Source organism: Anomalospiza imberbis, chromosome 27, assembly GCF_031753505.1.
Source record: "Anomalospiza imberbis isolate Cuckoo-Finch-1a 21T00152 chromosome 27, ASM3175350v1, whole genome shotgun sequence".
Classification (NCBI taxonomy): Eukaryota; Metazoa; Chordata; class Aves; order Passeriformes; family Viduidae; genus Anomalospiza; species Anomalospiza imberbis.
The window spans coordinates 3,069,723-3,086,475 of record NC_089707.1 but is presented as its reverse complement, the minus strand read 5'-3'; the positions used below and the strand labels follow the sequence as shown (position 1 = coordinate 3,086,475).

The window sequence follows — 16,753 nt, the reverse complement described above, 5'->3', positions numbered from 1 at the left end:
GATCCAGCGCCACGGGGCTCCCCAGCACACAGAGGCCCGGCCCCGGTCAGGCTGCGGGTGCCACAGCCGTGTGATAATTCACAGCGCTGCCAGGGCAGCACCTGGAACCGGGGCAGCTCAGGCGAACGAACGGCGCGTCCGGCATCGCCGGCTCGCACCTCCCTTCGTGTCACATCCCGTCAGCTGTGCCTGCGTCAGGAGCCGCCTCCCGCAGCCTCACCCAGACCAGCGCCGCGTCCTGCCTGCAGGGAGCAGAACATCCGCCCAACACAACATCCCGAGCCCGCGGGGATCCTCCCACCGGCTCTTCCACCCAGGCGTCCCACAGTCCTGCACCTGCTGCCAACACTAACCCCTGGGCACGGAGCATGCCTCAGGGCTCTGGGCGCTTCTGCAGATCATTGTGGCACTTCATGCTGTCAGGAGGTAAGAAACTGGCCACTAAAAAAATAATAAAAAAGCTTTAATGTCTTACAGCAAACCAGGAATTGAACAGTATAAATAATGATCAGACAAGTTTAAATAAATAATCCCCGGCCTGACACACAGCTGGTCCCAGGGGAAGGGGATGCGTCTCATCCAGAGCCTGCACTCCACATCCCAATCCACCTTAGCCCTCCCCAGCCGCCCCTGTGCAGCCACAGCCCAGCCCCACACTTTGTTCCTTCCGGGTCATTTCACTGCCCAAAGCAGCTCCGTGGGTCACAGCCTCCACGCCAGTCCTGGATAACCCCTGAAAGGGCCAGAGGAGCCACGCAGGGACACGGAGCTGCTGGGCACCATCAGAGCAGGGCAGGCAGTGTGGAAACTGGGAATCTCTCGTTGGGCACACCAGGGCTCTCCAGCCAGCGCCCCGTGCTCACGTCCAGCTCGGAGGGGGCCCCGCAGGGCCAGCGCTGCTCCCACCCGGCATCACTCCACGGGCTTCACCTTGGCTATGAACAGCGCTGTGGCTTTTCTCAGGAACTCCTCCCTGCTCATGGAGGAGCCCAGCTTCCTCTCCTGCAGCGCCTGGTCCATGGCCAGTGCCAGCCTGTCGGGGCCCAGCCGGGAGCCGGCCTCCAGGTAGCGGGCGGGCCGCGAGCCGTGCCCGGCGCCCAGCGCGTCCTCCAGCGCCCGCAGCACCGCCTGGCACAGCCGGCTGTCCGCCGAGTCCCCGGCGCCCAGCACGGCGAACAGCGCGTCGGCCTTGGCCGCGAACTCCAGCAGCACGCAGCAGGTGAGGACGCCGTAGCGGAACACGTCGAACGGGACGGCCTCGTGGTCGCGGCAGCGGACGCGGCGCAGCAGCTCGGCCGCCGCCTCGGCCGGGGCCGCCCCGCGCTGGCAGATGCGCCGCAGCAGCTCGCTGTAGAGCCGCCCATCCACGCCCGCCGCTCGCCGCCGCCCGCCGCACCCCAGCACCTCGTAGGCCGCGCCGGCGTTGCTGTCGAAGGCCGTCCTGTCGCGACAGGGCACAGACACAGAGAGGCGGCCTCGCCCCCCGTCCCCGCCGCCCCCCGCCGCCGCTCGCCGCACCTGTGCGAGTGATGAGCCAGGCACACGTACCACAGCGCCCGGGCCAGGCGCTGCGGCGGCCCCGGGGGCTCCGCCGCCGCCTCCGCCAGCACCAGCCGCTCGAAGTACTCGGCCAGGAAGGTCACGGGCTCGGCGGGCCGCGCCTCCAGCACCTTGAGCAGCGCCTCCCGCACCATGGCCGTGACGCCGGCTCGCAGCAGGAACTCCGCCGCGCTGCCCTCCGCCAGCCCGCCGCCCCCCGGCGCTGCCCGCCCCGGCTCCGGCAGCCCGCTGCCCCCCGCCGGCACCGGGGCGGCGGCCGCTCGCCGCTTCTCGTGCGCCGCCATTTTGGACCGCACTTCCGCCCGGGCCGGAAGTTTTTGTGCCGCCATCTTGCACGCTGGCAGCCAATCGGTGGGCAGGAAGGCAGTGCGAGAACGCCGCCATTGGGCGAGGCCGCGGCCGCCATCTTGAGTGTGGGCAAAGGAGCTGCGTCATCAACGCGGCTGGCGCCGCGGCCGCCATGTCTACTGAGGGCAGGTGCCCCGCCCTTGGCAACCGGGCGGGCGCCGCGGACGCCGCCGGTGTCCTGGGGCCGGTGAGGGGCCGCGGGCCCGGGGCCGTCCAGGCCCAAAGGACACTTGCTCAGGGCTCGAACGGAAACAGCTCTTTATTGGAGTACCGGTGCCACCCGCCCGCCAAGCCCACGCTCCCCCCGGGGTCGCCTCGGGCCTTCTGTCGTGACAGACAAGCGGCCTTCGTGCTCCCGCGCGTCCGCTGGTGCCGGGAGCCCCAAGCACCGGACCCAGCCCAGTGTTCGGTGCCAGCCCGCGGGGATCCAGTCCCGGACGCGTCCCTGTGTCGCCTCTGCTCATTGCCCTTCCAGGCTTTGCCTCCAGCTGCTTCCCCTCCTGCTCCTTCTTGCTGGCCCGGGGCCGGGCGAGGCCAGCGACAGCCAGGGGGACAGCAGGGACACGGCTGGAGGGCCGGGGCCATCAGCCGGCTGATCCCACTCCTAGGACAGCTACTACCGAGATCTGAATCGTTTCCACAGACGTCGGGACACGGCAGCGGTCACGATGAGCCCCAAGAGCGATCCCGCTGTCCCCACAGCAATGGCAGAGCTGAAGGAATCTGCAAACACACGGAGCTGTTATTGCAGCCCGGACAGGAAACGCCGAGGGGTGAGCGAATCACAGAATTCACAGAATCACCAGGTTGGAAGAGACCTACAAGATCATCGAGTCCAACCCATGGCCCCAACACCTCAACTAAACCATGGCATCCCCCCAGCACCAGCTGTGGCACGGACACGAGGGGCTGCAGCCCCACCCAAGCGACGCAGAGCAGGGCAGGGGTCCGCAGATCATCACCACTCACCATCCACCACCGTCACCTCCAGGCTGACCATCTGGGCGCGGTGGCCGAGCAGGACGCACTGGTAGTGGCCCTGGTGCCAGGGCTCGGCGCGGTCCAGCCGCAGCACGGAGCTGCTGCCCGCAGATTCCTCCCTGTACTGCGAGAGGGCTGCGGGGGTCCGGAGCCAGCCCACCGTGGCGTTCCCGGTGCACCGAGCGTGGCACTCGATGCGCAGGGCCCTGCCCCGCATCCCGGTGGGAGGCAGCGACCAGATCTGCAGGCTGCAGGTGGGCATTGTCCCCATAGATGGCCCTGTCACCGCCGTGCCAGAGCCAGGAAGGGGGCTGGTGGCCACACGTGCCATGGGGCTGCCTGCCATGAGGTCCTGGGGCACAGAGGGCTCCGTGGAGGTGACAGCAACCAGAGTGGTTCCAGCGTGGGGCTCCCGCGCTGTGGTGGGATCACCTGCAGGGACACTGGGCCCTGGAGGGAGTGCTGTGGTGGCCACTGGCCTGGCTGTGCTGGGGCTCCCCGTGGAGGTGAGCACGGCTGCTGGCTGCTCCATCACAGCTGCAAACACACAGCGGCCTTGGTCACAGGTGACCTCACTGCAGCCCCAACCTCCTCCAGCCCCGGGCACAGCGAGCAGGAGCAAAGGGGCACTGCCAGGCAGGGATGGGGATGGGAAATTCAGGAGTGGTGCAGAAGTGGGGGCTGCTGCTGCTTGGCAGAGCTGTTCCAAGGAGCACAGGGCAGTGGGGGTTGGCTCCAGGGGATGGGGTACATGCAGGTTGGGGTCCCAGCCCCTCCTGGCACTCACCCTCAGCGCTTGCCACCAGAGATGCCACCCGGCTGAAGGTCTCCTGCCCGACCTGCAGCGTCACCTCGCACCTGAACTCCACCCCTTCTGCCACCTCCGTCCCTGTCACCGACAGGGTGGAAACGATATTCCACAGCTCCTCCTCAGCCTCCTCCTCGCAGTCAACGTTTGGGTTCTGCACCACCTGGTGCCCCCGGTACCAGGTGAGGGCCAGCCCGGAGGGAGGATACAGGTGCATGGCCGAGCAGGTCAGGTTGGCGGGGTGTCCCGGGCGCAGGATGTGGGGAGCTGCCTCCAGCCTCAGCGTTTCTGGGAGGGCTGGAAAGGAGTCAAGGCTGCGTCAAGGGTGATTTTTGGCAGCACAGCGTAGCTCAGGAGGAAAGGGGCTGCCGGGGCTGTGCTGGGAGGCAGTGAGTGACAGCTGGGGAGCGCTTACCGTAGACCTTCAGCGTGACGGTTGTCTGGTAGTGCTGCCCGTGGCAGTTGCCCTGGCAGATCTTCGTGCCCTCCGTGGCCACGGTGGCGTGCCTGATGTGCAGGATGCTGTGGGTGGAGAAGGAGGAGATGGTCCCCAGGGCGGTGTCCAGCCCACTCCACTCCACCTTGCCCCCTGCGCAGGCCAAGGAGCAGTTCAGCTCTGTCGAGCCCCCAAACGGCACCACCGGTTCCTGCGGTGTCACCACCAGCCCGTCAGCGGGGCGACCTGGGCAGGAGGAAAGTGCAGGGTCAGGGATGGGGACAGTCACCAGCACCCAGCAGCTCCGAGCGCCGGGACAGCAGCGACGTGGGGACAGGGTGGCTGTCACGGCTCAGTGACAGCGAGGTCCTGGGGCTGTAGGGCGAAGCAAGGAGAGCAGCAGCACAGTGAGGGATTGGGGGATTAGGGTGGCTCTTGGCCCCGTGGCACTCACCGCTGCAGCCCCACAGCGAGCCGAGGAGGAGGAGGACAGGAGCCGGCTCCATCCCCCACAGGGCAGCAGCAGGACTGGTTTTCCCTTCCTTTTTTCCTTCCCCCTTTCCAGGGAGCGGGTGCCGAAGGCCGGGGCTGTCTCCTTCTGGCCGCCGGTTCCAACCTCAGCCCTTCTTAAGCCCTGTAGGAACCGCCCCCATGAGCACCGGCCCCAGGACCTCCACAACTTCCCGCCCAAGGGGTATTTCCAGAGGGAGGTTTATGATTTTCTTCCAAGTTCGGCTCTTGCACAACACCCAGCCGACGGCCAAGCCGGCAGACCCCCCAAACCCGGGAAAGTCCCTGTCCTGGAGGGTCCCCATGTGCCTGCAGGGGCCCCCATCACCCCACCAGAGAGCCCTGCACAGACACCTGCACCCCGGGATGTGGCTCAGATCTAGCTCTATCCCTGTTTTTTGCAGGCTACATCACTCCCCCAGAGGCCCTGGCAAACCAGCCTTTCCATGACCCCAACAGCTGCTGGGGACACACAGCTGTGGAAAGGGCCCTGTCAGCCCCTGCCCCAAAAGCGGGGCCAGGACCCATGGTCAGCCCTGTTGGCGAGCTGATTATTCCTGTTTATTCCTCAAACAGGGTGTTTTCAGGGATGGAATCAGGTGTTCCTGTGAGGGTTTATCTTGTGGTACAGATGGAGAAAGTGTCACCACCGAGAAGGTGTTGAACACCCTGCATTATCCAACCTCAAGGCCCTCAGCATCTGTCCTGGATCCACGCCAGTCTGGCATCACTCCCTCGTTCCTGCCCAGCTCCCCCTGGAGGGATGAGTCCTGTTCTGCCCCATCCCACCCTGCCAGGCTGCAGCCAAGGCTGGGGAAGGTCCCAAAGGGCTGAGGGAGGAACGTGCCCATCTCTGCACCCAGTGTCATCACAGGACCTGGACATTTCCCATCTGGAAACTGTTCTGAGAGGCAACTCCGTGCACTGGGCGTGCCACGCATCCTTTTAGAAGGTCATGCCACTAATTCTCTTGAGGGTGCAGGAGGCCTCTGAGCAAGGAAAGTGCTTTGTAAACACTTCCCACCAAATGTGCACACTCAGCCGAAGCAGGTGATTAATGATGCTGGGGTTTTTGTTCCTTCTATCCTGTGTTAACAGAGCCACTTCCCGGATTTTCCAGCAGCCACCAGAGCCCCCCTGCCCAACCCTGGGATAAACCACAACCAGGGCTGCTCCCACACTGCCAGGCTCTTCCCAGAAATGTGTCTGGGAACCTTGAGGACACACACGTGGTGCCAGGGTTTCACTTGCCTCTCCCACAACCCTGATTGCGGCACCGGTGCGATGAGAAAACCCCTGAATCAATGTCTGAATGAGAGCTGAGCATTTACACAACCACCTCATCTTAAAAAGAAGCTTCCCCAGACCTTCCTGGACCTCAAGAAATTAGCAGTTATCAGAAAGCCCCACACCTTGTGCTGTACTTTGTTTTAGGGCTTGGAGTGCCCAGAGCTGCCCCAGCCACGCAGAGGAAATTGGAGTCATGGAAACCTGATCATCCTCCAGTTCCAATGGCTCAGCCACACAGCCAGGGGCAGGTCAGGGGACTTGGCCCAGCTCAAGAGTGACGTGGCAGAGCCCCTAGGGCAGCTCTTGGTTCACCCTGAGTAGTGGACCCACCACAACCCCTGTTCCATCACCTGCTTGGGACCTCTCCTCCATGGATTCAGACCTTCCCCCAGCCCAGAGGAGCACAGGAGCTCCCGCTGCCCCGGGCACAGCACAGGGACATCACCAGGTTGCGTGCACAGGGCAGAAGGAGCAAGCTTACGCACCAGCAGTGTTTTCCAGCCCACAGGAAGCCTTTGAAGGAACGAAGGGAATGCTGGTTTTCCAGACTCAGGGGCCTGAACACCTTTCCTGGAAGCCGATTGTGCTTCCTCCCGCAGGGCAGGCGGGGGGATTTGTGCCGGGCAATACTTTGTCCAGAGATGTTGCTCAGGAAACAAAACAGTTCAGTGTGGAGACACAAAGCACCAAGGGACGAGCGCTGGCTCCAGCACAGGATACCCCCGGAGCCCCTCGAGTTGGGGTCTGGCCCCAGGCTGTCACCAGAAGGGACAAGGCTTTGCCACTGCCCTAGGAGCCACCACACCAGGGGAAAGGGTGGTCAATAACATCCTGCCCTGCAACACCTGCCCTTTGTTCTCCAGCAACATCACGTAAGACAAGTTGCAGGTTTTCTCTCAATTAAAGATGGAAACAATAAAACAAAAGCTAGCTCCAGTCTAGAGGAAATGCATACAGAAGCAACAGGCTGTGTAATAGCTCATGTTTCCAGGATACCATCCATCAAGCACCAGTTTCCATCCCAGAGCTGGTTTTGATGTGTTTATATTTTTTGGGATTATATTAGTCACTTACGACCATCCTCAGCCACCACAAAGAGTGTTTAAATGAGTCAGATAAGATCTAAATTAGGCCGGGCTGAAAAATAAGACAATAGAGTCGGGGCTACTAAAAACCAGTCCAGGAGGAGGCTCCAGTGGGGCAGGCAGGAGCCAGGGATCTGCTTCCCATCCTGGGCTGGTGCACAGATTGGCAGCCCCGACCCAGCTCTCCCAAAACTATCCCACATCTTCACATAATTCTCAAGGGGAATTTAAATTCCGGGCAGAAGTTGCCTGGTACCACTGGTGATGGAGAGGAATAAGGACAGAGACTTTTGACACAACAGGAAAGCAGCAGTTTAATAAATAATCCATCAGAGGGAGAGATTAGCCAGTTCCAAACACAACCTGAACTGAAATAAATACATTTTATAGTTAGCTTAAAAAAGAGACACAAACGCACGTGACGGTGAACTGTGAGAGAACAGAGGTGGGGCCAAGTGCCCACGCTTTAAAGATACCACAGCTGTCAACAGCCTTTGGAGTGCAGAAAAAGAATAAAAACAGGGAAGTAAAAAGTTACTACTTTGCAAAATTAATGGCAGAAGAGAAAGCAATGGTGTAACTCAGGTTTTTAATGCAACAAGATAGTTGAAACTCACTTGACCTGCCAGGACTGCTGACAGGCAATTGAGATGATTCTTGCCTTGTGTTTGGGCATTGCTGTTACCATCCCAGGCTTTAAGTCCCTGCAGACAAATCCTGGGAATCCCAATGTTAAACAGCCAGGCTCAGGCACTGCACAGCAGATCAAGCAGATTTTAAGAAAAGACTCCTTTTTAAAAAGTTGCGTTTTCATATAAAGTAACAAGAATTGGCAAAACTAGCTGAATGCTCCACACAGCCTTTCCAGCCTCCACGTGGGACGCTGCGGAAGCACCGGCCCTTCAGAACAAGCTGTTCTTCATTTGGCTCTGGTAACTTCAGCTCCAGCACCGCCTGGCCCAGCTCCTGCTCCGTCACATCAAGGCAGAACAGTGCAGGGGTCACAGCCCTGCGCCGAGGGAAGGGGAGGCACCGGGCCAAGGCCCCACCAAACCAGGTGAGAGGAACCCCAAGAGGGTGGGAAGGGATCCCTGCTTGCTCCCTGCACCTCAGAGAGCCCCTGCTGCCAGGTCTGCACACCAGCACAAGCCACCTTTCTGTTGGTAATGGCACCTGTAGAGGTCCTGCTGCTGCCTGGTGCTGTACCCCCCTCCATCCACCCGCTGCCATATCCCCACCCCAGCTGCCCAGTGCTGGAACCCCACTGGTGCCCAGTGCCATCACTGGTCACCAACCAGGCCACAGCCCCTGACCTGGCAGTCACCTGCTGGCAGCACCTAGCCCCAAGTTTGGGGGCTGACAAAGGGACCAAAACACTCCAGGCCCACGATGCACAAGTCAGCATCACCAGAAGCTCAGGGGTCACATCATGACCTGGGAGGGAAGATTCTGGACAGTTCTGGGGTCTGAGGGGAAGGAGAGGCTGAGAGGACACAGGCAGCAGCAGTGGTGAGAAGGAACAGGACCAGAAACACATTGGTTTCAATAAACTATTCAATAAGGGAGAGGACTTTAAAAAATATATCTCTATATACTTTATATCATATAAATTATGCTCGTCTTTTTGTAACATGTCGCTATATTGTACCCGTGAAGCTCCGAGATAACGATTCCATGTTTTACTTCATCTGTGTGTGAGGGAAAAACCTACTTCAGCTCACTTTAACCCACATAAATCAATGGATTGCCAGGACTCGGGGAAAGTCCCGTCTAAAAAAGGCATTTTTGTGATGAACAGAGGTGGGGGAACTGCTGCCTGGAAGTGCAAGTGACAGGATTTCCTTCAGGATAAAAGCTTGCCATGCACACAAAGTACTGACCATCCCACTAATGTTTGGGAATTGGGAGTGTCACCACAAGGAGCTTGGGAAAAATGGAGTCACTGCAGGTCAAGGAAGTTTCTGCTGGCTCTGCTCCCCAGACCTGCAGCCAGACCCATCTCAGCATCCCTCTGTGTCCCAGCTGCTCCCAGTTCTGAGCACAGGAGCTGCCACCAGGCCAGGTCAATGCAAAACACACTGTCAACTCTTCCACTTAAATACCCACCTCTGATATCCAAATGGCATTTGCAGTTGCTGCTGTGTGTCTGCAAAGATCCACGATGTAAAGGGCCAGCACTGCCTCCCCCTTTGGCTGCTCTCCCCTGGGTAACCTTCCCCAAACCCACAGAGAGGGGACCCAATCCAGAGAACAGCCAAGGCAAGACTGGTTTGGCTGCTGCACCCTCAATTCCTTTAACAAAGGATTCCTGAAGTGTCCTTGGTTTGGTCCTTACTTCCCAGAACTGCTCAGTGCCACCACTTCTTATTTACTCAAATCAGAACAATTGTTTCCTGCCCTCTGCCACATTTCTATAAACAACCACACATTCCCTGTTTGCCTCAGCTCCTTTCACAACGCTCCAAGCACCTCCTGCTCTTTCTGAGCACAGCTGAGCCTGCAGCAGAGGCTGCAGTTCCACTGTTCCATAAACAAAAGCCTCCACAGCAGGCTCAGAAATGCCACATGGAATCCAAACCCCTAAGTCCAAATCAACGCAACCTTCCCCATCAGGATCTATTGGGTTGAGAACAAACCAGCTCTGGACACTCTTTGGGTTTAGCACCAGATGGCAGGAGCCCAGGGGCAAACCAGCATGTTCTGTACAATGCTCAAGGTAAACAGTCATTCCTCTGACCCTTCTCCCAGGAAACCACACATCTCCAAAGTGCTCAGCACAGCCAAGTTGTTTCTCCAACCTGCCAGAGAACTGTATCTCCTAAACAACCCTCACAGCTCCAGGAAAAGATTTCTAAAAAAATTCTTCTACCTACTGCCCGTGGAGGCAACAGGCAAATGCCACCTCAGAGTGACAAGAAAATCAAACAGAACCACAGCTGTGGTGGCCATCCAAGTGTCTGTAATTCATGTAGTTGCCCTTCTCACACCTGCCCATTCTCCCTTGTGTCAGCTGCAACTTCTTCATTTTTATCCTCTTCATCAGAACATTCAGTCAGTAGATTTATATTTTTTTGGTCTGAGTTTCACTTGGGGCAGAATGTGTCCCTCCAGCAGAGAGGGAGCTCAGAGCTCCACTCCCTGTGTTTCACACACACCACGTCCCCTCAGAGTGTCACCAGAGCGTGCTGGGGTGCCAGGGGCCAGCAGCAGGAACAGCTCTGTCAGGGATGGGGCATGCAGCAAATGCCATATTTGATTCCAGGGGCAGCTCAGGGAGCTCCCACCAACCACAGCCCATGCTGGCTCCATCTCCAGCAGCGAGCAGAGGGTTTGGCAGGGCATACTGGGGTCACGCACAAGGGCAGGTTTGCTTTCCAGAACTATCCCTCCAGTGGAGCAGTATCTCCCCTTTCCATCAGCACCAGGTGATACAATTCCATTTTTGCACCAGCTAGGTGTATTTGGCTCGAAGGGAAACCTCATCCCTCCTCAGTAGCTGTTAGTGGCACAGTCTGTTACCTTGGATCCCTCTCTCCCCCTCCCCGAACTCCTGCTGAGTCCGTCCTTGGTGTGGAGTCGAGCCCCAAGGCAGGTCCCCTGTCCCACCTCACACGCTGCTGTCCTCCAGCAGGGGCTCCTTGCCATCTGACCCCCCAGCTGGTGGGCTGTGGGGGTGGGCCTGGGCCCCTGTACTGTGCTTCTTGTGGCTGCCTGACCTCAGTGCCAGGTTGTGTTCCGGAATGAACAGGGCCACCAGCAGCGACAGCAGCACGGAGCACGCCCCGAACAGGAAGGGTGGCCCAGGGATGATGCTGCTCTGTAGAGAGAGAGAGAGAGAGACAGGAATGATTCAAGCATAAGGGCAAACACAGCCCAGCAAACAGAGTGAGAAGCTGAGTAGGTACCTCATCTGTTGGGTTGGCCATGTTGGGTTTGGAGGCCTTGCCCAAAGTTTCCACCTCAGCCATTTCGTTCAACTCCACGTGGAAGAGATAGAAGACAAAACCATAGAGTGCTGGCCCCAGGCCGTTACACAGACCCCGAATTCCAGTGATCATCCCCTGCACCACACCTGGGGACAGAGGGAAGAAGGGGGGAAATGCCTCCAGCTTTCCAAAGAAACTTGTTTTATTCGAGGATACATATTTAGAGATATTTAGAGACAGGATCAAGCACTTGGATCTGGGCTGATGTGCAGGGGAGGGGTTTGCAGATGAGCAGCTTCACTCAGTGCCAGGTTCTAGAAAAATCAGTAATGCTGGGCTTGCTGCTTTGCAGACTGAAATAAGCATGGGCACATCAAGCAACAATTTCTAATTAACTAGAATTTAATTGAGGACTCGGAGATGTACAGCGAGGCAGGCAAAATGCAGCAGCCTCCTCTGCCTGAGAGGGACAACACCAAACACCCACTTGCATGACTTGGGAGTTCCCCAGTAAAGCACCAGCCGTGGTCAAAGATAAGAGTGCCAATACTGCTGTGAGCACAGCGACACTCCACAGCTGGCACAGATGTTCCTGCTCACCCCTCCACCACCATGGCTTTGTGCCAGCTCAGCACCTGCTGGGATGAACCCCCCCCATCAGATGGGTCCCCAAGCACTCACCCTGCTGGTCAGGGTCCGTGCTCCTCGACACCATGGCACTGATGGCTGGGAAGGTGATGCTGGACATGGCAGCCACAGCTCCTGCTGCCCACATCATCCTGGGGAGGAAGGAGGCAGCTGTGAGGAGCAGCCCTGTGCCCTCACCCTGGGCTGCAGGATGGGAGCGGCCACAGAGGGACAGAAATGTGGGCAAACCCTCACCAAGGCTGTGATCCAAAGCCGTACCAGGCAAGCTGCAGGATCTGGAAGCCTAGTCCCAGGAGGATGGTGTTTTTATTTCCTATCGAGCGCATGAGAATTCCCAACACGACTGTCTGGAAAGAAAAACAGGTGTTTTCAAGGCAGGGGCAAAGGAAGAGGGCAACAGCAGGAGACAAGAGGACAGGAAGCTGAGGTACTTTGATGATCCTTATGGGTCCCTCCCTATTTAAGATCTTCTCTGGTTCAAAAGTCTGTGGGGCCACAGGAGTTCTGACAACTCAGCGGTCCCAAAATCAGAAATTTTGGACATTCTTACAGCAGACTACTCAAGCCAACACAGAAATTGTTTCTCACCTGAGCCAGTATAGAAAGAATTCCAACTACACCGATAAAGGCTGCTACAGTCTCTGAGGAAAATCCAATGACCTGTGAAAACATCAAAGAGGGACTTTTCAGGCAGATTTGTACCAGGTGACAAGAGCCCCTCCATCAATGTCACTCATGTTTACTGAACTTGCTTCTCAGGGACCTGCACATTAACAGCCACTGCCTCTGGGCTGCCACAGGAATCAAACAGAAGATTTTCCTCTGGCTGAAAAAACTGTTTTAAATCACTGAGCTCCCCTTGCAGTGCCTGAAGGTGGCACAGCCAGGATGGCCAGGCAGACAGCAGCAAGGAGCCAAGCCAGGCCCTGCCCCTGGCAATGCCTAGAGCAGTCAGCAGGCTCACACATTTTTCAGGAGAGCTGGAACTTACACTGTTTCTTCCAATTTCAGCTTTACTGATTTATTGGCCAAGAAAAGCCACCTTGGGACAGGTGACACAACTCTGATTGGATTTATAGGGCAGGACTTCCTGCACCCAGAGCTTTGACAGAGACTGACCTGTCGTAGGTACAGGAAGAAGCTGGAGTACTGGCCAGCCTCGGGAAGGTAGGAGAGAAAGACGGTGATGCAGATGAGCAGCACTGTGGAGTCCTGACCCACCTTCCTCAAGGACTGCAGGGAGTGAGAAAAAATGTTTTAAAATTTGACTTTATATCACTGAAAAATCTCCAGGTACAAAACCAGCCAAATCAAGGGCTTAAACACCTTAAAAATAAGAAGGACTAAAGCAAACATTAAGCATTACCAGCACACAGGAAAACAGCAGTGTTGGATTTTCTACAAATTTTCTACAGATTTTTGACAAATCCATTTCCCACACAGCAGCAGGCTCACTCACAGCGAATGGGTCAGCTTGTTCCCAGGAGATTGGGGCTCCCCAGGAGACAGGGCGCATCTCTTCAGGCAGTGACTCGGGCACAGCCAGCAGGATGAAGCCAATATCCAGCAAAGCAACCCCTGAAGCCAGCACAACCACCAAGGTGTCACCGTAGGCTTGGGAAAGGTACGCGCCGATGGCCGGGCTGGTGACCAGACTGGCAGCAAACGTGGCTGACACCTGGAAGCACAAAACATTCCTACAGCCTCTTCTTCCTAGAGCCCATTTCCTCCTCGCCAGTGAGCCAGGGGAACTCCTTGTGGCATCTTTGATGGAGAGGTAACTAAGAATTCACAGGGATTCTCTTGGTGCACCTGGGCTAAGTTCTAGCAAAGGGGAATCAAAGCAATTCCTGTATGGTTCTGTCAGTAAAGCTAGAGGAAGGGCAGGATCACACCAAGCATCACAAGCTCCTCTTCCCTGGTGTGGAAAAGGGAAGGGCCAGGCTGGTTTATACAACACAGCCAGCACTCAGGGTGGGCAGAGATCAGCCTCTCCCTCAGAGCTGAAACCCAAACAGAAGGACAGGGAGACTGTATGATCTGTCAATAAATCTCTCACCCTAATTTTATATCTCTCCTACCTGCAAAGCCCCAATTATTTCTTTCAAGAGCCAGGCCAGTGACTCAGCTCCTTACCAGGCCGTACGCCGTGCTGCGCTCATGCTCCTGTGTGATATCAGCAACATAGGCAAAAATCACAGAAAAGGTGACAGCAAACACTCCAGACATGGAAATGACAGCAAAGTACCACCTGCAAGAGCACAAGGCACAGTTAGACAGCAACCACACCACGGTCCACAGCTGCTGAAGCAGAGCCTCTCCCTTGTTTTCTCTCCAGTCCATCCTGTTCCAGTGCACCAGAACAAGAATGTGGACTCTTGGTCTGAAGAGCCCTGAAGTTTCATGACTTATTTTCCCTAACAGAAATAATGCACTGAGCTGGGGAACAAGCACAGAGGACAGACCAGCCCTTGATTCCCAACTGAACCCTCCAGAACCAGACAAGTCAGTCTCTAGGCTGAGCATCTTTGTCCATTCTTGAGATGGATGAGACTCTTCCATCTCATCCTGAAAGGAGCACCTGCAAACCCTCCTCCTTCAGCCTCTTGCTGCTGCCCCTCCTCAGAACCCTGGGGCTCTACTGAGGGTGAACTCACCACGGGCTGATCTTCATCAGAGGAATCGGTGCACACGTGAAGAAGACAGTGAGAAGGAGGAAGGATTTCCTGCCCCAGACATCAGAGAGAGCACCAATCAGTGGGGCACTTAGGAAAGAGAGCAGACCCTGGGATGGACAGACAGACCAGAGACAGAGAAACCCCTCAGTGAGAGCTTTCAACATCAGGAGGAGACAACCCATTCCTGATTGCTACAAGCAGCAATACTGTTACAACAGAGCAGTTTAATAAACTCCCCACATCCTTTTAGGGAGGGAAAAACAAATCCTTGAGCAGCAAGGCCCCACTGAGCACTCCTGCTCCCTGCAGAGCTCTGCTGTGAGCACCCAGGCAGCCCTGCCAGGACCTGGAGAGCTGCTGGCACAGCTCCAGGGAAAAGCTTTCTCGCGTCGGTGGAGACAGGACAGACACAATGAGAAGCCAGGGCCATTAAGCACAAATAAAATTATTCAAGGCCTTCCCATGTCTCCCAAGCCCGAGGCTGGCAGGGCAGAGCCTTTCAGTGCCGGGGCTGTTTTCCAAGATCCTCTTGCCAGAGACAGCCAAGAACTGCCTGTGTTGCCTAATTCCCCAGTCAGAACACAGGACTATTGCCTGTTCACAACTGTTGCCTGCAATTCCGCTCTGGGAATGCTGGTCTAGTGCAAGAAGCTCCCCAGTCCCACCTCCTGCCTGGAGGACACTGAGGCCACTTGGTTTCAGCTTCTATCACTAATACATTTAGATGCCACTGATTTGTCATTCTGTTATGCTCCAGAGGATGGGCACAGGGCTGCTCTCATGCTGATGAGATTATTTCCAGCTGAACCACACAGCTGTTGTAACTCCAGCCCCACGCTGGCAAGCAGCACGTTGTCAGTCCTGCTCAGTAAAATCAGCTGTCCCATGTCTGCGCCCTTCCTTTTGCAGGTTTGCCAGAGCCCCCTCAAAGTGGCCAAATATTGGCTGACACCAGCAAATTATATAGATAATAATGGCTTGTCCTTCTTGCACCCATGGCAGATTTAAAGGAAATCCTGGAAGGAATATTCCTTACCTTGACTCCATGAATCAGACCATTCATCAGGAACGTGTGCTGAGGAAAAGTCTGGTGTAAGACCTGGAGGGAAGACAAACCAAAACTAAATGAAAAAGTCAGAGCTAGCAACTTCTGCAAATTTTCTCTAAGCATCTGCCAGCCAGAGGACTGGAAGGGCACAATCCAGGGAAAAGAGAAATATCCTGCCAACAATTCCACCATGTAAAGAGCTCTTGCCTGCTTTTTCCAGTATGGGAAACCACTGCCTTTAACACTTTCTAGGTCTATAAATCACTCCAGCATGCTCAGAGAGCCTCTACCCATCACCTGAACCCCCTCTGGTTTTACTTTATGCCGCCACATCACTCCTCTGCAGGTCCCTTTGTGCTGTCTCTATGTTTGATTTGCATTTTATATTACCAGACTAATATGGCTAAATGTTTTTTTGCATAACCAAACACTCCTTTTCCACAGTTCCCCAAGGAAAGGTCGTGCTAAGACCTTAATCCCCAGGAGAGTTCCCATGGAGACAAACTCACCGTCAGCATCGGCGTGGTCAGCAGCCCCCAGGCAAAGAACTCCAGGAAAATCACCACCACGGCGTGGTACACGCTGGGCTCCCCGATCCCCTGGCGCTGCAAAACAGAGCAAAGTCAAAAACCTTTCAGCAGCCTCGTCGTGCATTTCAGAGAGCTCACACAGCTGAGCGGGCTCCCGAACACGAGCGAAGGCAGCGGGAGATGCTGTTCTGAACCCTTCTTTCTACAGACAGCCTAGGGTGCTTAAATCCAGCCCCAGGGAATGGGGCATTCCCTGCCCGGGCCCGCGGCGGTTTTGCTGCCCAGGAACGAGGGCGCACGGGGAAAGCGGCGCGGGGCCGGCAGGTGCAGCGCTCATCCACGGGATGCTCCGGCATCCGCCGGCTGCAGCGCGTCCCGGGGCGGTTTGAGGAGCGCGGCCCACCGGGGACAGCCCTCACCTGGCACCGGACAGCGGCACCGCCCGCGCTCCCGTCACCGCCGGTCCCCACCATGCCCCCGCGGCCACTCCGCCCCCGGCAGCCCCCGGCCCCGCGCTCACGCCGGCCCCGTCCCGGATCACGATCTTCTTGGCCAGCAGGACGCTGCGGTTGAGCCGCTTCTTCTTCTTCTTCTCGCCGGTCATGGCGCCGCCGGGCCGCTGCCGATCACCGGCCGCCGCGGCTGCCCCATCCTCCCCGTGGCGGGCCGGGCCTAACCGGACCGGGCCGCGCTGCGCCGAGGCCGAGCCCGAGCCCGGGCCCGGACCCGGCACCGGACCGGCACCGGGCGGGGAGCGCCGGGCCCGGCGCTGAGGGCGGGGGTGGGGAGCGGAGGGGGCGGCCCCGCCCGCTGGCCCCGCCCCCGGACCGGGAACCGGCACTTCCGGCGCGCCGCTCCTCGCGCCTCATTGGCTGCTCTGCCGCTTCCGCATCGGTCGCGCTGGT

General features: G+C 57.4%; 3 protein-coding genes across 3 annotated transcripts; all 3 read right to left on the bottom strand.

The window, feature by feature from the left end:
• Positions 1 to 447: 447 nt before the first annotated feature.
• On the bottom strand, positions 448 to 1,887 carry TPGS1 (tubulin polyglutamylase complex subunit 1). Its single transcript, XM_068173808.1, has 2 exons — positions 1,519 to 1,887; positions 448 to 1,441 (listed from the first exon to the last, which is right to left on the bottom strand). The coding sequence occupies exons 1-2, from the start codon at positions 1,842 to 1,844 to the stop codon at positions 913 to 915; spliced, it is 855 nt and encodes a 284-aa protein (XP_068029909.1). The 5' UTR covers positions 1,845 to 1,887; the 3' UTR covers positions 448 to 912.
• Positions 1,888 to 1,911: 24 nt separating this feature from the next.
• Positions 1,912 to 4,721, bottom strand: MADCAM1 (mucosal vascular addressin cell adhesion molecule 1). Its single transcript, XM_068173807.1, has 4 exons — positions 4,588 to 4,721; positions 4,113 to 4,379; positions 3,677 to 3,994; positions 1,912 to 3,426 (listed from the first exon to the last, which is right to left on the bottom strand). The coding sequence occupies exons 1-4, from the start codon at positions 4,637 to 4,639 to the stop codon at positions 2,867 to 2,869; spliced, it is 1,197 nt and encodes a 398-aa protein (XP_068029908.1). The 5' UTR covers positions 4,640 to 4,721; the 3' UTR covers positions 1,912 to 2,866.
• A 2,585-nt stretch (positions 4,722 to 7,306) lies between these two features.
• On the bottom strand, positions 7,307 to 16,651 carry LOC137462950 (hippocampus abundant transcript 1 protein-like). Its single transcript, XM_068173804.1, has 12 exons — positions 16,369 to 16,651; positions 15,828 to 15,923; positions 15,307 to 15,369; positions 14,250 to 14,377; positions 13,729 to 13,843; positions 13,052 to 13,270; positions 12,712 to 12,825; positions 12,181 to 12,252; positions 11,827 to 11,939; positions 11,626 to 11,723; positions 10,924 to 11,090; positions 7,307 to 10,835 (listed from the first exon to the last, which is right to left on the bottom strand). Exons 1-12 carry the CDS (start codon positions 16,450 to 16,452, stop codon positions 10,626 to 10,628), a joined length of 1,479 nt encoding a protein of 492 aa, XP_068029905.1. The 5' UTR covers positions 16,453 to 16,651; the 3' UTR covers positions 7,307 to 10,625.
• Positions 16,652 to 16,753: the final 102 nt, after the last annotated feature.